The 22,019-nt window shown below is 36.3% G+C and overlaps 2 protein-coding genes across 2 annotated transcripts; both read left to right on the plus strand.

Moving 5' to 3' along the window:
- LOC109714325 (HBS1-like protein) lies at positions 1,137–6,898 on the plus strand (the record flags this gene model as incomplete). Its single annotated transcript, XM_020238904.1, is given in 10 exon segments — positions 1,137–1,199; positions 2,014–2,175; positions 2,355–2,489; positions 2,992–3,320; positions 3,462–3,572; positions 3,809–4,299; positions 4,581–4,749; positions 5,114–5,353; positions 5,847–5,981; positions 6,536–6,898. Coding segments are annotated over 10 exon segments (1,958 nt in total), but the record flags the coding sequence as incomplete, so codon positions are not given.
- On the plus strand, positions 7,494–20,938 carry LOC109713670 (DNA-directed RNA polymerase I subunit 2). The gene is made up of 27 exons (XM_020237838.1): positions 7,494–7,767; positions 7,861–7,934; positions 8,054–8,173; positions 8,823–8,899; positions 9,500–9,563; positions 9,733–9,803; positions 10,286–10,363; positions 10,440–10,485; positions 11,108–11,288; positions 11,375–11,427; positions 11,812–11,885; positions 11,986–12,103; positions 12,712–12,796; positions 13,969–14,081; positions 14,978–15,105; positions 15,176–15,255; positions 15,482–15,723; positions 15,814–15,978; positions 16,159–16,323; positions 16,441–16,515; positions 17,113–17,216; positions 17,300–17,375; positions 17,952–18,077; positions 18,200–18,343; positions 18,774–18,986; positions 19,236–19,487; positions 20,215–20,938. Exons 1-27 carry the CDS (start codon positions 7,605–7,607, stop codon positions 20,632–20,634), a joined length of 3,507 nt encoding a protein of 1,168 aa, XP_020093427.1. The 5' UTR covers positions 7,494–7,604; the 3' UTR covers positions 20,635–20,938.

A 22,019-nucleotide genomic window follows, 5' to 3' on the forward strand; every position in this document is an offset into this window, starting at 1 on the left:
GAGGCGCCACCACAACACCATCGTTAGCGTTTTCCCCAAACCCATCCACTCAATTTCTCCACCTATTTCTCCTTTCCCCTCGCCCAAAATCCCCAAATCCACAACCCTAGATTTCTCTTCGTCGCTCCTCTCTCCTCGAACGAGCTCGAAGAAGCGATCGGATCCACTGTTGGAATAAAGCAGGATCGGGGTGAGCTTCAATTTTTTTTTTTTTTTGCTTTTGCTTTTTAAAATTTCCTAATTTTTCGAGAAATTAACCACTGGTGTAGAATCTTTTCGCTCTTTATCCTTTTGAAGTAATCTTGAGGGATTTGCATTGTTGTGGTTGTTTGGTATTCAATTCGGATTAAATTCAGTTGCAAATTGAAGAAATTCCTTCTTGATTTGAGGAAAAAACAAGCAAATGTTAGCTGGGGAGTTTTTATTAAGAATTTTATGGTGGATTACATGCTAATGTAGACATTAAATCAGTCCAAAACCATAGCTTTGAAATAATTTCACATTGTCGATACAGGTTTGCAGGGTCTTAATGATAAATCTACTTAGTTTCTGTGCTCTTGCTATCTAAATATTATGATGAGCCAATTTGTCGCCTCTGCAAAGAGTGGAAAAGAGTTAGTTTTTATGGTCTGAGAAGTAATTGGAAGGATGGTTAGTTACCATATATACTATAGTTAGATTATATTGTGAAACTGTTGTATTTCTTTGTAATTTCATTGGAAAACACTCTATAAAATGATCTTGTTCTAGCTCTTTTCAGCATAGGTGCATTTAACTTTCACTTATGTGAACTACTTAATGAACAGAAATGTCAAATCAACCTTTGCAAAACCTACAAACTGGCATAAGCTATGAGAGGGACAGAGGATCAAAATGATTTTGAAAATTCAGCCAGCTAAAGATGATATAATTATTAAATGCTATTCGGAATGATTGATGCATAAATTATTACATGCTGTTGTTGTTGGTATAATGAATTATATCTTTATTCTCTCTTAACAGTTCGTCTTTCCATTTGAATTTAAATTGTCTCATCCTGTCTTTCGAACCATTCTTTATTTTTAGGAAAATGCCTCGAAAAGTTAATTATGGGCAATCTTACAAGGAAGATTATGATATATATGATGATTATGATGATGATTATGCCGATGATTATAGCTACAAAAATAATACAGGAGGCAGCTTCAACCATCAGCATGGTATGAAAAGACAACCCATTTTACTAAATTGTTATTTTGCTGCTAAGTTAGTGTTTTATTTTCTTGTCCAGTAACTGATTTCTTCTTATAATGTCATTTTGGTTTCAGTTGGTAAAAATCTCGATTGATATATAGACTGGAGTAGATATTTATCTGACATTTTGGAGTATGAGTTCTTACTATTTTTTCTCCATGGCCATTGGCAACTGCCAACTCGATGGATATGTTCTCAATTTTGAACCAGTAGTTTCTTTAGATTAAATGCTCTAATAAATCTAGTCCATGGGTTTCTTACACACAGCTACACAATATATATATATGTATGTATAAATGCGTTAGAAGAAATATAGCTTATGCTTCATTCCATTCTTCAGTGTTTAAGAGCACTCGTGGAGAGATACCTTCAATGTGGATCCCAAAAGAAAGCATATCGTTCAGTGATATAAGTTGAGGCTGTGCGCCCAGCACTTCAGTGTTTAATTATGGGTTATGGAAAGAAGAAATCATAGATTCTGGTTCTGTAGGTAAAACTGAAAATAATATTTTTTTGAATGGTCATTATCATGGCAACCACATTTTGCCATTTTGATGAATAACTTTTTTGAAAAAGATCTGAGCTGTTTTGCAAATTTGATGTGCTTGCTCAGATTTTTTTTAAAATTTTTTTATAATGTTATTGTGTTCTACTGCTTGATGAATTGTAAAATTCTATTTTTATGTTACTGACCTTGCAATAGTATAGCTGCACTTAATTAAGTTGCCTCAGCTAGTTGGCACACAACTCTGAAGCTAATTCTTTTGTTTTCGTGTTTAGCCACACCACAAGAATTGTTGAAGAGCAATGAAACGGTCAGTAAGAAAGTGTATTGGAAGTGCTCCATTTGCACCTTTGATAATGAAGAAAGTTCAGTTTTCTGTGATATATGTGGTGTCTTTCGAGAATCCTTTGTCAAATCTGGCAAGAATGGGGGCAAAGGTATATTGACACCAACTATAATATGTATTGACACCAACTATAATATGTTTGAAACTATCTGATAGCATTGAATGCTGAACATATACTTTTATCACATCCTTGATACTGCAATTATTTTGCTTTTCAGTACTGTGTCATAATTTGCATTGGAAGGACACTTATTCTGGTGTTTTATGCAGTCAATGGCACATCAGTAGGTTCTGGAATGTCTATAACGGACAAGTCTCTTCCTTCCAAAATGTCAACGAAAATGCCTGATACAGTTCCTGCTGAAGGCATCGAGAGTAAAAAAGTTAGTTCATCCTTTGAGAAAGGTACTATTCATGCACCATGTCATCCTTTTCACCAGTGTGGCTTCTTAACATGATTGTGGGCGGTATTGCAAATCAATTCCCTTTTTACTCATCATATCACAACTTTTCTATATGATATTAATAGTTATCACGCATACTAAAGAGGAGCAAGAATAGCTATTGCTGGCTTATATTCTCATCGTTAGTCTATGAATTTTCTGTGTGTAATAATTTAGTAAACGGTGCTAGGGTACTGTCTTTTTGCTTGAACAATTCTATTTATTGTCTTCTGCAAACTTTTTCCTCCATCTTGCACAATGAGTCAATGACATCTTATTTGATAATTGTTTTTTAGTTTAAACAAATCTGCTGTGCAGTTACTGGGTCCTAAAAATTGTTTTCTAGTTCTCTCTTATCTCTTGCATCAGAAATATGATTTTTACAAGCACAAATAGTTGTTTCAATGTGCCCTATCTAACTCGTTGACTTCTTTTCCCTTTTTTTTTTTTTTAATGTGAGACAGTAATTGATTCCGTACAGTCCGGATCTGTCAGGACTTCTTCCAGCATTGACAGAAACAAGAAGGCTCCTGTAGCGCATCAAGAAAGTGGAGGCAGGCCTTCTTCTTCACAGTCTAAGACCTTTCAACAGAAAGTAGATAAGGATACTCGGAGCAGTTCCACGTCCAACGAGGGCACATCAGAAATTGTATCTTCCAACCTAAGTCAGCTAAGTTTAAGAAAAAATCGAACAATTGTTACAAAAGCTAATTCACATGATCAGTACAAACCGGAGAAATGGATGTTACTTGACCAAGAACAAGGAACTTTGAATCAGCTAAATCTTGCAATAGTAAGTTACTAATTTCTTATCGCTTGGTGAACTTCATGTTTTACCATTTTTGTCTTTAGGCTTTTTATAATATTTTCTCTTTGTTTTCAAGCACTTTTAGTCTCCTGAGAATGAGTTTAATTCTCTAACAATTTTGGCTAGGTTGGTCATGTTGATTCTGGAAAATCAACACTCTCTGGAAGGTTGCTGCATCTTTTAGGAAGAATATCAAAGAAAGAAATGCACAAGAATGAGAAAGAAGCTAAAGAAAAGGTGCGTGTTCTTTCAATGTTAGGTTCTATATTTGCCATTGCTTTTCTGTATATTAAGAGATATTCATGTGGGACTTGCTTTACTTTGAACAAGTTGTATACACGGGGAGCTACATTTTATGCATCTATGCATACTTTGAGTTCACATATTTTAGTTGGAGCTATCATTATATCTTCCTTTAACTCATATTTTGAGTTCACATCTGAATGCTTATACACTATAATTTCAAATTCCAGGGAAAAGGATCATTTGCTTATGCGTGGGCCATGGATGAGAGTACTGAAGAGAGAGAGAGGGGTGTAACAATGACGGTTTCTGTCGCTTACTTCGACTCAAAAAAATATCGAGTTGTTTTACTTGACTCACCCGGACACAAGGATTTCGTCCCAAATATGATTTCTGGGGCTACACAGGCAGATGCCGCAATTCTTGTTGTTGATGCATGTACTGGCTCTTTTGAAGCTGGCATGGATGGTTATGGTGTTGGCCAGACGAAGGAGCATGCTCAACTAGTTAGAAGTTTTGGTGTGGAGCAAATTATTGTTGCTGTCAATAAGATGGATGTTGTTGGGTACTCAAAAGAAAGATTCGATTTTATTAAATCACATCTTGGCGGTTTCTTGCGTACATGCGGTTTCAAGGATTCAGCTATTATTTGGGTTCCACTCAGTGCCATTGAGAACCAGAATTTGATTGCACCTGCTTCTGACGTCCGTTTATCCTCCTGGTAAGTTAGCAAGTAATGGCATTCATAATCTAGAAATGTATGAATATACTTTCAGTGTCTACTGTTCGTCAGTTCATCAGCAAGCGTTTTTGCCTTTTCATCTTTCAGCTGCTTTTGTTGTTTTATTAGCTTATCTATTCAGATTGATGAAAAGTGGTTTACTTGGACGATAACTTGTCCTTTTTTCAGAGAATATGAAACTTCCTTTTGTCGTACTTTTTAGAGTCAAAATTTCTCCTGCTCCATAGATCTTGTGTCAATAAGAAAGTTATGTTCTGCAGGCACCAAGGATTATGTCTGTTGGATGCAATAGATTCCCTGCGGCCTCCTACACGTGATGTTTCAAAGCCGCTCATTCTGCCTATTTGTGACGTCATTAGGTTGCAGTCAATGGGACAGTTGGCAGCTTGTGGAAAGTTAGAAACTGGAGCTATTCGAAATGGTTCAAAGGTAATTACGTATGCCATCAAACTGACAATTTATGAAGATAATTTTTGTTAGACTGCATTGGTCAAAGTCGTTTGTAAGGTCTTTGACTTCAATTTAGAAGAAACATATGTAGGACAAATGATTCCTTATGAAGATAAGGTATGCTAGACCACATTAGCCATCATATTGTGACCTTTTTGAATAGACAAGGCATTCCGAGGACACTACTGCAAAATTTAAGGCATACTTGCTTTGGAGATTTAGAGAAATGCTGGAATGATGCTGCTTTTTGGTCACTAAATCATTCTTGCTAAAGTTTGATCTGGATTGCTAGCTACACTAAAACTATCGATTTTCTTACACAGTGAGAATGATTTTATTGCAGGTTCTCGTTATGCCTGCAGGGGAGGTAGCAACTGTGCGATCCATAGAGCGAGACTCTAATACGTGCAACGTTGCGAGAGCCGGTGACAATGTGGCGGTCAACTTGCAAGGTATTGACTGGAGTTATGTGATGCCTGGTGGGGTGCTTTGTCACCCTGATTTCCCTGTCTCAGTTGCCACCTCCTTGGAGCTAAAGATCGTTGTCTTGGACATTGTGACCCCTATCTTAGTTGGATCTCAGGTCAGCTGAGAACCTAACCGTTTCTTGTGGGTTAATGTTTGGATAGTCCCTGTAGTATTTGGACCTTGCAACTTTGTCCGTGAATCCTTCAGTTCCTGAACTTTCTGATATAATGCAATTTCACCCCTAACCAGAAAATAATAATCTAACTTCTGTAAAATGACCATTCTACTCATTTTACTCTAATTTTGTAAAATGATGCCTTAGTTCAATTTACTCGAAATAAGAGTTAAAAAGGTCATATTGCGGCAAAAATCAATGAAAATTTCTCTCTTTCTCTCTCTCTCTCTCTCTCTCTCTCTCTTCTTTTCCTTTTTTCATAGAATTTTTAATAAATAAGAAAGTTCAGGAGAAAAATGTTTCGAAAAAGTCCAAGTACCAAGTTGCAGTATGGGAATAGTATAGGGATCTCCACAGATTGTACCCCTTTTTTCTGTTTTATATGATGCTGCTCTTTCACTCAAGTAATACTGACAAAAATGACTTTATGTAGGTTGAGTTTCACATACATCATGCAAAGGAGGCTGCTAGAGTCACGAAGATAGTGTCGTTGCTCGACCAGAAGACTGGAAATGTCTCTAAGTTGGCGCCCCGTGTTCTTAAATCCAAACAAAATGCTGTAATTGTGGTAAGCAAATTATGCCTCTGTGCTTATTTTGCTAGTAGAATTACATGCAGCTTTAGCTTTGTCTCTTCTGATTTAACTTGTTTACTTCCCAAACTGTCAGGGCCTGTTTGGCCTGTTTGGAGTTTGAGCAGAAGTGTTTATCGAGTATTGAGAAACACTAAGAGCGTGTTAATGAAAATCCTCCAACAAGTTTCATCTTATTTGGAGTAGAGTTCTCTAAAAGCAATGCTTCTTTAACAGAAGTTCCCACCGCCATTTTATAGCATCAGAGTCGTGGAGCTTGAAAGCATCAACGTAATCGCATTTGGGGGATGCATTCCCCAAGCTAGGCCTTAACAATCTCGCTTCCTATCACAACAGAAGCTCCAAATTTTCATATTCATCAAATGCTTACCTTCTGCTGCTTTGCGAAAGAAGTTGCTCTAGAAGCTATATAAAAAGCCAATATGAACCAAATCACTGATCTACCGTCTTGTCATTAAATGAAATCGATTTAATTGATCTGAAGAGACCTTTCTCTTTGTTTGTTTGTTTGTTTTTCCCCCTTTTTCCAGGTGGCACTTGAAGGAGCAGTGTGTGTACAAGAATACTCTATATGTCGAGCCCTCGGAAGGGCGTTCTTACGATCATCAGGGAACACCATTGCTGTCGGTATCGTAACACGCATTATTGAGTAAGAATGGAGATAATGCAGCGCCGATAACTATCATTATCATTATCAACCGGACATATTACTGCTAGCACAAGAGTAACCATCTTATAGAGAAAAAGCCAAAGCGTGTCGCCTTGTACAGGCAATTTTGCCATTTTTCACCAGTGAGATTGTGTATCCTTGTAACGTGTAGATCACTAAATTTGTAAGATTTAAATTAATTTATGATTAAGTTTTGGCTTTTGCTCCTGAGATTTTTATTCAACTGGTATCTTGATTCCGAGGCTTCTTGTTATTAGAATTAGAATGTTGTTACTCTTCTTCACTTCTTGTTTCGTATTTTTGGGCAAAATCTAACCATTGGTCACTTGTCACTTCGATATTATATTTAATTAATCTATTTCTATTTCTAACAAACTTTTAATTCAGTTGAATTAACCTGTTGATTGCCGAATCAGCTATTACATCCTTCTCCGTAGAGAAATTTTTTGTCAAATTAATTTACTAAAAATAATAGATAAAAATTAATGGTTTAAATAAAATTTTATTTCTTGATGACGTTAGCAAAAATTTTCACACACAAGTTGTGCATGTGAAAGTAGAAATTGTTTCAAAGCAACTACTACCATTTCCTTTTTCCTAATGAAATTTTAAAAAAAAGACGTTATAAAGGGTGATGGGGAACGGTCGAACCCGATATTGGTAATCGAATTCGGATTGGTTCGATCCGGTTCGCTTTCCGACCCTTCCCTTAAACCCTTCGTCTAGGGTTTTACTTTCCCGCGGGAAAAAAAAAAAAAACCCTTCTCCTCTCTCCCCTCCTCCGTCCCCTTCTCCCCCACCTCCCTCTCCTTCCACCGCCCCCATCCACCTCCACCTCCACCTCCTCCTCGGCTCCGCGCCGCACTAGCCTTGCTTCGGAGAAAAGCTCTTCCGGGGGGAAAAAGCGCTTCTTCTCGGGCGCTCCGGCGATGGCGTCGAAGGCGAAGAACCCCGATTACGCCGCGCTCCGCGAGCTCTTTCGCCCCCACATCGACTCCTTCGACTACTTCCTCGACGAGGGCCTCGAGAAGGCCCTTCTCTCCATCCGCCCCGCCGAGATCGCCGATCCTTCCACGGGCTCCAAGCTTAGAAATATCCTTTCTCTTTGTAACCCTACCCTCTCCTTTTCTCTCTTCTGTTCCTATTTTTCAAATCTTTTTCTTTGTCTCCTTGACGGATAGAAACTATCTTTCGAGAAGCCACACGTGCTTCCGCCGATGAGAGAAGGCCGGTTGAGCGAGCCCTTGTTTCCTTTTGAGGTCGGTGATTTGTTAATTTGTGTCCAAGTTTGTATCTTGTGTTTGTTTCCGGTCGTGATGATCGCAGTTTGTTGATGAGTTGATATGATATGATATTGTTCCTGGTTGGATTGGAGCAGTGTAGGCAAGCGAGGACGACGTATAAAGGCGAATTCAGGGTGGATGTTGCTTTCCAGTATGATGGCGGAGTCGTCGTGAGAGAAAGCTTCAATTTTGGCCATTTGCCTATAATGTTGAAGGTGTGTGCACTCTCCTTTTTTCTTTTTTTTTTTTTTTGTGTCTCTTACTTTTTGCTTATATCATGCCTTGTAATGAGAGGTATATCATGTTTTGCTCATTTTTGGCCCTTTTCCTTTGTTTAATTACATTCTATGTTGTTCTTGATTCTTATTTATTGGAAAATTAAGGAGGAATCAGATATCGCAAGAAAAAGGTAATCAGCAATGAAATAAGTAACGGGACTTGTGGCTGAGTTTTACATGAAAATTAAGTATGCTTCTTAAGCCAGTGTGTGATGCTTAACATACAGGAACATCAGATACTTGAGATGTGGATAACTCTTTTTCATATGGTTATTTTAACTTCTCGAAGTTTTAGCGACTGTAATTTATTGCATGAGATCATGTAAAACAAATGCTTTGATTAATTAGATAGATAGATTCGTGAATATCCTTCTCTATATCTTGGTTTACTGCTTCTCTTTGAAGGTGGTGCATGTAGGAGGGTAGACAAATAGTTATCGTTAAGACAATTGACCTGGGTGATGTCTGAATACATGGAGTCAGTTCTTTATTCAGCATTTCTACTTCATATTTTCTTCATTTTTGTGAATATTATTTCACGTGCAGGCATTATGTAGTTGTCTGACTCAATTTTCTGTTCTTGCAGTCAAAACTCTGCCACTTGAGAGGTGCTGATCCTCAGAAACTGGTTTTCCATAAAGAGGAGGCAACTGAAATGGGTGGGTGAGTATGGGTTAACTAGTTGCCTGGGTTTTGGGTTTCTTATAGTGCCTTTCTACCTTTTCTTACGTGGATGATATTTTTTTAACTTCTATCATTCTTAATTTTCTTTTGAACTTTATTCCAGTAGGCATTATGTACTGCAGTACTAGTAAATTGATTGGTGAAAAAATCCCCTAATGATTGTGTTGCGCTAGAAATTGAATTGTGGATAAAGGCCTTCTCTTTTTTTTTTTTTCTTTTAGTCGACAATTTAAGGTCGTTCAAAGGTTGTTTTCGAAGCTGTGATATCTGAATTAACCATAATTTCAACCACTAATATTGAGATAATGTAATTTCTTGCACCTCTTTTTATGGTATCACATGCTAGAATTAGAAGCCTCTCTGTGAATCACTAGTTTCACTCATTGTAATCTTTACAGGAAGGAAAAGAGAAACCCTATTGTTATCTTCATAATTATAATAGTTTTACTAAACTAGTAGGAAATGATATGAAGTTTGTTCATTTTTTGTTTCTATGCTTTCAGTTGATTCATTTCTAAGGGATTACTATATATTTTATGCTTGAAGTTCTTATTTAAAATGCTATCTTAAAACCTGTAGGTACTTTATTTGTAATGGTCTGGAGAGACTTGGTCGGCTTCTTATCATACAAAAGAGTAACTATGTGAGATTTATGATTCTCCAAATTTAGCTTCTTATCTCATAAAAGGGCTGCTGTCTTCTAGCTTATTATCTTGAATGATATATCTTTTGTGTGTCTTCATTGTTCTCCTTCCTTGCTATCCCTACGGTTTCGTCATTTAGTTATTATTATTATGTTTATGGTGTTTCAGCCAATGGGCATGGTGCGGAAATCATTTCGTGCTCGAGGAGCTGGATACAGTGATAAAGCAGTGGTCATGAGGTTTTTCCTCCCTTTTTTTCCTTTATGCCAAGCTAAATTTGTTGATTAACATTTGTTTGATGTCAGTAAGCCCCTTGCCATTATATGATTTGTCCAAAAAGTTCGTTTCTAATATAAATGAGATAAGATTTAATTGGTTGAAATATTGGTAAGTGGAGGAGGGAAAGAGGCACATTCTGTTATCTTATTATACGTTGGAGAGATATTAGGGTGATTTGCTCCCTCAAGTTTGACCTCGATTGCGATTTGCCAAATATTTTATGGTTAAAATTGATATATTGAGAATGCAATTGAACTTAGGGTCAAATTCCACTATCCAAATTTTTAGAATTGAATGACAATTGAAACAGAGATCAAACTTTAGGATAAAATTTGTAATTGACCCAAAATATTATTTTTTATGGGAACTTATTTGGAGATATCTTAGACTGACAGTCACCTTACAGTATCCTCTAATTTCCTACTTTTTTCTCCCCCTGTAGATGTGTTCGAGAGGATCAGTCTTCTGTGTCGCTTAAGTTGTATTACCTTCAAAATGGAAGTGCAAGACTTGGATTCTGGTAACTGTCCATGAACTGATATGCTATATTTAATTTTTGAGATACTGAAAGTGTTATTTGCTTATGATGTTTTTAGGATTAGAGGGAGGGAATTCTTGCTTCCTGTGGGGATTGTTTTAAAGGTGATGTGTGATGAGCACTTCTATCAGAGACATTTGTTTCCTACCTTGGTGGTTCTCTTGATTTTTTGCTATTAATTATATCGAGTTTTCTGTTTGGCTTCCTCTACTTTTATTTTGTCAAAACCAATACTCAAGTGATTTCTTTGGAAATCTAAATGTGTTTCGCAGTATTTTGAGTCGTGCTTCATTCTTTAAATTACATAATTTGGCTCCACATCTTTTGGATTTTTAGACTACATGTTTATTTGCTCTGTAAAATCAATTATCTTTGGCTCTTTAGATGGCGTAACTTGGGTTTAGAAGAATTGAACTTTTAGAGAACTTGATGTATTATAAAAGCATTTTGTAGTGGTTCTCCTCGTGATGTGATTTGGTTAATATGAAGGTTGCAAGTAGCTTGGGTTCATCTGGTTCTAAAGAGCATTTGTTGGCTTGAGTAGTATCATTGTTAAATAGTTCTTTTGCACCTTATCAAAAGTTGCTCTAACAATATAATTTTTCGTTGCTAAGTTATCATTTCTATTTATGTTTCATTATTTTAATTTTTCCACTCTCATCATTCCTCTTTTTATCAGTGAATTGAATGCTGCTTACCTACTTATGGTTGAATTACTGTCAGCAGGCTCTTATTGACACTAGTGACCGTGAAATCTTTGTGAGCTTGACATGCTGTTATAATGATAAATACCAAAGAGAGAAGGGTGTGGTTGGCACTCAACTCATTGGTGAGAGGGCACAAATAATTCTTGATGAAGTGAGGACATTGTCGCTCTTGACTCGCTTGCAGTGCTTGAAGCACATTGGTATATCAATTGTCATTGTTTGCTCTAGTTTGGGCACCTTGTTTCATCTTCTTGTTTCTTTACGATTCTGTTGATGTTTTATTTAGGAGAGTACTTCCAGCCTGTCATGGATGGTTTTGAATCGGAAAGTCATGAAACTGTGAGTTAAGCATGGTGCTATGCTATGGTTGTTTCCTTAATAGTTTTTTTTTTTGGAAAATAGTCCTTTTTTCTCGGTATTGCAAGTTTGGTCAACCTCTTTTAAGTTTGCAACGTTTGTTTGAAATCTCCTTCATGGACCCGAATGTCCCTAATTGACGTATTATTCACAAAAGATTTCACCCTAGGGCATTTTGGTCCATAAAAAGATATTTCACACTGAAGTTTCAGAAACAAAAAATATGGATCAACATTGCAAAGTTGAAAATATTAGACTGTTTTACAGAGAGGCTTTTTTGTTACTGGATTTACCTGATATATGCTGTGTGTAAACAAACAGTATATACTAACGTGTTCTACCTTCTTTTAATCATGTATTTTGTAGGTTGCAGAAGCTGTCCTCAGAGACTATATCTTTGTGCATCTTAGCAACAACCATGACAAGTTCAATCTCCTTATGTAGTAACATTTTCTTTGTCTATTTATTTTTCATTCTCAATTGTTGCTTTTATTTCTCGCCATAATTTTGGTTCTTGATAATATAATCTTTCTGCTGTAGATTTATACTGCAGAAACTCTATGCACTTGTTGATCAAACTGCTGCTCCTGATAACCCTGACGCATTGCAAAATCAGGAGGTTCTGTTGCCTGGACACCTAGTAACCATCTATGTGAAGGTTTACTTATACTTCCTGATATTTTTATCAAAATTGCATCTTCTAGAAATGTATGAAACAGATGTTTGGATTGCTTAATTGTCCTGTGAAATGTTAGCAAGACTTTATTTGGTATTTTATGCAAGTATGTTGTTAATTTTTTGCTTGTACCGTAAAATAGTTTGCGACTGGCATGGTATTGTACTCCATGCTCAACAATTGCATGATTTTGGCAGTTTCAGTTGACTTTGTGTTGTTCCATATACATGCCCTGTCGCCTCCAGCCAGGCAGAAAGCTTGACGCATATTTAATGTCTTTGCGGTCTCATAGAATGTGGTTAATGCACTTTCACCTGCTTGTGTGGTCACTCCTGCATTTCACAGGGTGCTGGCATCACCCTCTTGTATTTGAGCTCCTTTTGGCAAGGATGTGTATGAATACAGATGAACTGCTAGCTGATTTTAGTTAGCAAAATCAGTGTATACCATAGTAATAGTAGGCTTTCTGCTAAAGCAGAAGAAATATGAAGGATATCTGTTCATCTTTCTTCCTTCCAGTATTAGGGAACTTGTCATTCCCGCTTCTATTCTGAGATTCTAATTTTTTTTTTTTTTTTGGATTAGTACAGGAAAAACTTCAAGATTGGTTGAGCAAGTCAAGACGTCTAATTCAAGAGGAGATCACAAAAGATAAAAGCTTTGAACTTAAAAACTGTATGTTGATTATGCAGTAGTCGCATTGTACTTATAGGAGATGAATTTTCCTTCTCACTCATGTATCATTATTTACATAAAATTTCCCTTTTTAACTTTTCCTACTAGGAAATTTGATATGAATAATTAGAAGTTTTGTGGGTATTGGAAAGAAGCTTTATTTATGTTTAGTTGTTTCATGTGTACATATATAGATTCATATGTCCCAGAATGTTCATCTATACATACATTTGGACATACATAGTCATGCATTTGCCTACATTTAGTGTAGAGATGAGGCACCAATTCATAGTAAATATTCACACTTCTGGATTATATCTGGCTCTACGTTCTTATACTGTGTGCCCCTAGGTATGCATGCATGTTTTGCATATGGATTGTAGTTTCCTATGTCTTAGTCGTTGGACCATTATATCTCTTCTTGCCTTCTCCTTATTTATACTTTGCCTTGATTCTAGTCGTCCAAGCACAATAGTAAGAATAGGTAAAAAAACAAAAAAAATCTCTCTTTTCTAGGCTCTGAGTCTATCTTGTCTTATTGTTGTTTATTTTTTTCCGAACATTGAATTTTCTTGCCTACAGTTGGCATATTTTTTTTTGTCCTTCAGCTGCTAAGATATTTAGACTACCTGTAGGAACACTAATTTGAACAAAAGTACATTCTAACTGTTATTGATGTGAACAAAATTCATCTTTTGATTGTTTGTATATTAGATTTTGAAATTTATGGTATCCTCTCTGAAGTATATTGGATTTTCTTCTAAGGTACCAAATTAGACATTCTACCATTGGATTTTTTTTATAGATAATGTTTAGGGAGCTATACCTCCCTTCATTTTTGTAACTCATCTTCCAGAATTAGTAAACTTTTGCTTTTCTACTACTGTGAATCACCATGTTTTTTGTTCTAAAATGTCAATTGCTTCAGTAATTTTGGTGAATTTCAAGCCTGTAAAACTGTATCTTCTTATTTCCAATTGATTCTTCATCAATTTATTGTTCAGTAAGGTGGTCAATTTGTTGAGTTGTTACCATTTTTAATTGAGCTGGCGCTCAATTTGCTTCTATTACCTCTTTTGTGCAGTATAATGCACTTCAATATCATGTCTATTGGTTTTATAATCTGATCATTTAAGCTGAAAACATGATATCTCTCTTCATCTTTTGTGCAGTAAATCACATTAAGAAAATTTTGAATCGAAATTCTGGATCAGTAGGTAGAGCTGTGGAAAGTATGATAAAACTTGGAAGATTGAATACAGCATCCGGTCTAGATTTGCCACAGGTACTCTTTCTTTATAGATTATCCCTTTCTTTTCTATTTCTTTTTTTTGAGAGAAAGGTAGCATGCTACACGCTTCGTTTATTTCGAAATAAACTTAGTTGGAAATGTGAATCAACTAGGATTCAAACTTGGGACCTCGGGTACCAACCATCAAGCCCTTTCTTTTCTATTTCTCAAATGTTAAATATTATGCTTCTGCACATTATTGTAACTGAAGAATTTTATCTGAAGCTTGAGGTTTTTAATATTGATCTTCTACACAGTTGTTGATTTAATTGGTAATTTTCTATTAATACTGCTGAATGACATAGGCTTGTCTTTAACAAAACCTTTCAGTATTAGAGTTGTGATTTAATGGGTAAACTGTAAAGAATGGATAACAAGCACAATCTGACAATCTTTGCAGTAGATATTTCTCTTTAGTCGAAATTATTTTGTATCAGCTGACTGGCCATAAAATTACACTCTTTTTTTTAATATATTTAGCAACTGTAGTTTGACTTCTTTTTTGGTTTTCATAATGGCTTTGTTGCATATGAACGTGGTGAATCATTAATCTACAATTTAGAAATTTGTCATCCTTCATACAGTTAGTAAAATTGACAAAGTAGAGTGGTGAGACTCGATTTCTTCAAGAGTATCTTGGCAGAGGTGACAAACAATTTGTGCAGGGAACACGTTAGTATCGAAGGCACATGCATCCTTTGTGTTGAACCATGGAAAAGAAATTTAGAGCATATTTTTACCTATTGGAAAATGATCATGTGTGGTTTATTAACCATCTTCTTATGGCACAGTTTCTATTGTTTCTAAAGTGAAATTATGATCTATGCTTTTTCCACCAAAGAGATTATGTTTTAAAAGCACTATTGATGATTTTCTGATGATATGAATAGAGAGAAGGGATGACCATCCAGGCAGAGCGGCTGAACTATTGCCGCTTCATTGCACATTTTCGTTCTGTTCATAGAGGTGCTTCTTTTGCGAAAATGCGCACAACAAGCGTTAGGAAGTTGCTCCCAGAGTATGTGATCTCATTTTCCTGCTTATGCAAATGTTTGTTGCCTTCATATAACATTGAGAATTACTTTCAGATCTTGGGGGTTCCTTTGCCCAGTTCACACACCGGATGGGGAGCCTTGTGGTTTGCTGAACCATATGACTTCTACTTGCTGTAAGCTTATTTCTTAGATGTGTATGATGATTCTGCTTCTTTCCATATTTGCAAATTTTCATTTTTTACATGTCTATGTACACGGATAATGTCCTACAAAGATACTTCAGTGAATGTAGCATGATGTATGAATGGAGTTTATATGGTTCTTTCTTGCATTTTAGTGAATCACTGCCGGTTATTTTAGTGTAATTCGACACTTGTTCATGCCTGTACATATTTTCAGGCGTTGCATCTTTCTACAGCTCAGATGGGAAAATTAAAGATTTTCTCAAAATAAGAATGTCTATTTTGACTGTTCTGGTTGGAATTGGAATGACTCCACTAACGCCCAAGCTTGAGAGAGCTGGTCCTCCAGAAGTACTCCATGTTTTACTAGATGGATGTGTTGTTGGTTCTATTGCTTCTGGCAAAGTGGAGAAAGCTGTTGCTCATCTCCGAAGTTTAAAACTTTTTGCCGTGTCCGGGGTCAGTCCTCTTGTTTCTTTCTCCTTCATCTATTGCTCTCTTTTTCTTTCTTTTTTTTTTTTGGCTTAGAACTTTTGGTGATTGTTACAGATACCTGAAGATTTGGAAGTTGGTTATGTACCTTTGAGCCTTGGTGGAGCCTATCCCGGCTTGTACCTATATAGTAATCCTGCTAGATTCATTCGACCTGTTAGAAATCTTTCTCATTCTTCTAATGGAAGTCAAAGTATAGAGCTAATTGGACCATTTGAACAGGTTCAACTAACTTTCATCTTGTCACTTTATCTCCTTAAGAATTCTCTTTCTCTCTCTCCACACTTCAGTGGAAGTGTGGAACCATAACTGAATAATGGTTTTTTCCTTCATTTTGTCACAATTATCGGATACTATCCGAATGTGTAGACTAAAATAAAGGTTTTTTTTCCTTGTTTTAAGGCATTTATGGAAATAAGATGTCCAGATGGTGGAGATGGAGGAAGAAAAGAATCATTTCCTGCAACACACGAAGAGATCCATCCAACTTCCATACTTAGTGTGGTTGCCAATCTCACACCCTGGTCTGATCACAATCAAAGTCCTCGCAACATGTACCAGTGCCAGGTACGAATTCTCACACACACACACACATACACACAAAAGAAACAAAACAGTCACCAACAAAGCCATTGTGTTAATGTTAACTGTTACTTATTCCATATTTTATTTTTGCTTCTGTAGATGGCGAAACAGACTATGGGTTTTTCATCGCAAGCTTTAAAATTTCGAGCAGATGTCAAATCATATCATCTTCAGGTCTGGTGCATCTGATTAGAGAGATCTTTCATTCTTGTCATTTGAGGCAACTTTCAGAGCAAAATTAGTTGTAGAAAAGATGTCATGTGAATGCATAGGTCAGAATAGCTCTATGGCAGTATGTCATGCAAATATTCCTAAAGGAAATTGTTGATACATGCCATATAGAAAGATTTTTTGAAATTCTTAGAATCGGGTCTATCTCAACCAAACAAGTTCAACATTGGACACTCTAAACTTTTGAAAGTTTGTCAATTTGGTCCTTATTTACTGCTAGAAGAAAAAAAGTAAGGGACTACTAGTGAAATTTTCCCTTCCCTTTCCCTTCTTAATAAATGTTACTTGCCAGTAAGATCAAATCATCGTCTTTTACAAACTGAATGCCGTTATGTATTTCTTTTCCTCCGAAAACTTCGAACCTACATTGTCCACAACTGCACATGGATTATATTTTACTGTGGGTTTTTTCTAAAGGGTACTTGTAGTATTTCTCTATTACTTTTTTTTTTTGTTAACATCTTTTTTTACCGACTTATTCTCCATTGCTGTTATAAGCAATTTTTTTTTTTATTGAACATGCTTTTAATCCCTCTGTAGACCCCTCAAACACCAATTGTGCGGACAAGAACATATAGCAAATACTGCATCGATGAATTCCCAACGGGAACAAATGCAATTGTTGCAGTGTTGGCCTACTCGGGGTAAGCTCTTTGTGCATCAATTGTTTCTCATCCTTGTCTGTAGTTGGGTTTTAATTTGAATGATCCCATTTCTTCTGTTCTAGTTATGACATGGAGGATGCGATGATCCTGAATAAGTCATCTGTTGAACGCGGAATGTGTCGTGGTCATATATATCAGGTCTGTATATTAGCTTCTTCTGATAGTATATTAGCATTTCAAAGTCTTTCAAATTGTAGTTAGAAAATGCACCAAAGTCTAATGGATGACAATGTGGCAGCTAGAATGAAAGACTCTTTATGCGGACTCTGGTGTGGAAGTTTTGAGAATTATGTTTCCTTGGTTTTGGCTGTTTGAGCATAACATGATGACAAATGAGACATCATAGTTCAACAAATAGCTTAAGCGGGTCATATGTAATAGAGCATTTCAGTGGTTTTGGATAAAGAGCCTTAATTTATGTGTCTGCGCACCTGTGCTCTAAGAATGATGACATTTATAGTAGAAGTTGATAACACTTGCCTCATAATGGCAATGAATTTGAATATGATTTATAGGTGCTTCATATTTTTATGAAACTAGAGGCTGGATAATAAGCTGCTTTAACATTTGTTTCCCCTTCTCTCTTAAGATGTTGAATTTAGAGTGAAGCAAAATTCTCACATTCGCATATGTGCTAGTTTAGTTTCGTCTAATTTTTATTTTCACCGACAAGCATTTATGATATTTGACTCCATTGAATGCTTTATTGTTCAGACAGAAACTATTGACTTGGCAAAGAAGCTTGACAGAGGAGATAGAGTTTTGGAAATATTTGCAAGGAGTAATGATCGAAAGATGAAATCCTCAATTGATTCTGATGGCCTTCCTTATATTGGAGAGGTACTTATTTGTGCTAGAAATTTTGTTTTTCTTCTTATCTTCATTTATATCAGGCAATAGAGATGGATTAATTATTTTATAACATTTTTTTGTTTTTTTTGGGGTGCTGTATGTGTGGGCAGACGATACATCCAAATGAGCCATGGTATAGCACATATAATACACTAACCAGTGTTACCAAGCCTACCACACTAAAGGGTTCAGAACCAGTAATTATCGACTATGTTGCTGTTGATGGTACAAGCTCGAAAAATTACATGCAAAAGGTATACTTACAATTATCATGCATATATGCAATAGCAGACAGACGGAAAACAGTGGGAGGGAGTATGTTGAATTTTATAGGCATTTAATGCATTTATTGAAAGACAAATTTGTTAGTTTCTCTTAGTTTATGATTTTGTATACTAAAGCGAATCTGTAATTGAATTCTTAGATATCATCAAGATATATCACTTTCTGCTACTTTGTACTGAATACAACCATCAGATCCCAAAAGTCCTGCATTCAATATGCGGGAAGAACTCATGGGTATATATAGGATATGTATACTAATGGAGTAAGTTGAGCTGAAGCAATTTGGTCCACATCATTGGAGGTTTCTTTATTCAAGTTACTAACACTAGCTGGCTTGTCGGGCCTGACAACCTGTGGATCCTTGGAAGCTAAAAATATTGCTCTACCTTTTGTTTGCAGGTGAATATCCGAACTCGCCGCACCAGAAACCCTATAATAGGTGACAAATTTAGCAGCAGACATGGGCAAAAGGGCGTCTGCTCTCAGTTGTGGCCGGATATTGATATGCCCTTTTCTGCAGTTACTGGGATGAGACCAGATCTTATTATCAATCCTCATGCATTTCCTTCAAGAATGACCATAGGAATGCTTTTAGAGTCCATTGCAGCTAAGGTGTGAATATTATTTGTCTTTTTCTGTGTGGGAAGAAACCATAAAGCAGAGCTTCCTTATCACCAAGCATTATATCAAACTGTTACCTAAGAAAAAGCAGCTAAAAAGGAAAAAAAAAAAAGTTGACATTGATTTTAATTTCAGCAGCTAATGTTTTTTGCAACCAGTAATTATATTTAATTGCAGAAGCTTTACACGACTCATGTTTATCTTTCATATTAATGTTGTGTTCAAAATTCTTCTCAATAGGGTGGCAGTCTGCATGGGAAGTTTATAGATGCCACACCTTTTGCTACCTCAAAGGATGCCAACCAAGATAATCCATCTAAACCGTACTCTGTGGTTGACGAACTAGGCCCTTTGCTGGCCTCGCATGGCTTTAACTATCATGGAGTGGAGGTTCTGTATAGTGGAGTTTTTGGCACAGAGCTAACTTGTGAGATTTTCATTGGACCTGTTTATTATCAGCGTCTTCGACATATGGTCTCAGACAAATTTCAGGTTAGCAGGGTTCTGTTGTCTCTCTCTTGTTTTTCTTTACGCCCTTATGGCATTACTCCTAGATTAATGAACTAGAAATTCCGCATAAGGATGATTGTTCCTGATGCCTTAAACTAATATTCTAGTAAGTACTGGATATGCTGTTTTATAGTCTATGATGTATTTATGAAGATCTTTTTTCACGTTTCTCTTTTCCGAGTTACCTTAGATGTTTCTCTTTTCCGAGTTACCTTAGACATCTTTACAGTTAATAGAAAAAAGCTGCTGTAGATTGATGTTACCAAAAAGTGCAATAGTTTCAAGTATATAGATAAGGTATCAAATTTGATATATCGCGTTAAAAGGCCTATTTGGATGCATGAAAATCTTGTTCTGCAGATTTTTTTTGAGGGGCATGTTGTAATTGGTTAGCAGGGAGAAAGAAAAGAAGGCTAAAACTGTATATTATATACAACTGCCAAATTTATTTCTCAGTATATGATAAATCAACTTGTCGTTAGGACGCAATACTCTGAAAATTCATGATTATGAGCTGCAAAGGGCTAAAATTTATGCCTGGGATCCAATCACAGGAGGACACTACCCTACTGCATTAGTAATTACTGTATAACTTTTCCCAACATGCAACTAACTAGAAAGTTTGAAGAATTGATGATCAAAATCAAGATAACCTGTGTAGAATCCTCTCTTCCATTGAGCTCCACTGACTTGCCTTTTCTATATTCAGGTTCGCTCTACGGGAACTGTAGACCAGATAACAAGGCAACCAATAGGAGGAAGGAAACGGGGCGGAGGAATACGTTTCGGGGAAATGGAGCGTGACGCGATGCTTGCTCATGGGGCCGCTTATCTATTACATGACCGGCTGCATTCTTGCTCGGATTACCATATTGCGGATGTTTGCTCCAATTGTGGAAGTGTACTTACAGCAACCACTATTCAACCTCAAAAAAGGGCAGTTCGGGAAATCCTCGGCCTTCCACCCGCGAGAGCTCCCAAGAGCTTCACTTGCCATGCCTGTGAAACAAGCAAAGGGATGGAAACAGTCGCGATGCCTTATGTTTTCAAGTACTTGGCGGCTGAGTTGGCAGCAATGAACATAAAAATGGAGCTCAGATTGAGTAATAGCGCAAAAGCAACAGAATGATTCTGATGCGAAGTTTTCCCATAATGCCGACATTGCCTTGAAGAACGCTTGAGGATAGCCATCACCGAAACAACAGGTAACAATTTTGTAACACTAGGAAAATTCTCCTGTATAACAAGTGTTATTTATCTTAATTTTGCAATCCATATAAGTTGGTCGTGCATGTTGTGTTAAACTATGATAATGCAGAAGGAAATTATTTTCCCCAACATGTATTTAAGATGAGAAGTCTTATTTAAGATGTAAAATTATATATTTGTTTCCGAAAAGAAGTTTTGAGGACGTAAGAGGACTTAAGAGTTTACCACTTTATGGTAAAACCTTTTTGAGTTGTTTTCTTTCCCCCTTTTCTGCGGTGGAGGAACCATGTTCCTTTCTCTGTGGCCTCAGGTGCCACTACAGATGATTTTAGAAAATTTTAGAGGGAAATGATGGATTGTCATGTTCCATCTCCTCATCTATTTAAAATGGATATGCGGTACTTTTTTAAAAAAATCATTATTAATCTCTCTAAGAGATGCAAATAAACGTGCCATCACTAATTAAAATAATCAACCTCGAGATGCTCTTTATTAGTTTATTATCACTTATTATAGTCGAGCAAAGCTACATTTGGTCAATTTTATGTAATATTTTCAATTTTGACTGGAAAAGTTCTGACGCTATAGAATTTGTTCATTTCCTGATTACCTGTATCTATTCAAGTAAAATGAAGTTAACTTCAATTGACTACAAAATATGATATGGTAGTATACCACAGCAAATGAAATCGACACCTAAAACCAAATTTTTAGGTGATTAACTTATTACTAAATTCAGATACTGAATACAGCAAATGATCAGGTTACAAAGAACTAATCATTATCAAACTCACAGGGCCCATTAACCCGTTCTTCTCTCATTCCCCAATCTGGGGCATTATTGACAGCTTCTTATTCCATCATCCACAAAATGTAGTGGCTAGAAATACCATTTTCATTTTCATATAATGAAAGCCCTAACATATTTACAATGCTTATAATCTTTCCTTCTCCAATTCTTTAAAAGTACGATTACAATCACAATTTCATATCATACAAAAAGGAAAAACTAAAAGCACCTTTCAAATTTTTGTAAACCTTCTATAAGGATAATGTTTTAGTCACCACGTTACTAAACTAGGCTTCAGCCTGGCTATGGAATAACATCACAGATATTTAAGTCCTAAATTCGTCCTTAGCCCGGCTATCGAATAACCTCACAGATATTTAAGTCCGAAATGGCAGGCGCACGAATCAGATGCTTTGGATGAAAAATACATGCTACACAGTGAACAATCTCTCCATAACCACATGCGCAATAGCTAATACAAAGTAAACTACTCGGAACTCGGAAGGCGGATAAAG

The sequence above is a fragment of the Ananas comosus genome, linkage group 8 (genome assembly GCF_001540865.1).
Source record: "Ananas comosus cultivar F153 linkage group 8, ASM154086v1, whole genome shotgun sequence".
Taxonomy (NCBI): domain Eukaryota; kingdom Viridiplantae; phylum Streptophyta; class Magnoliopsida; order Poales; family Bromeliaceae; genus Ananas; species Ananas comosus.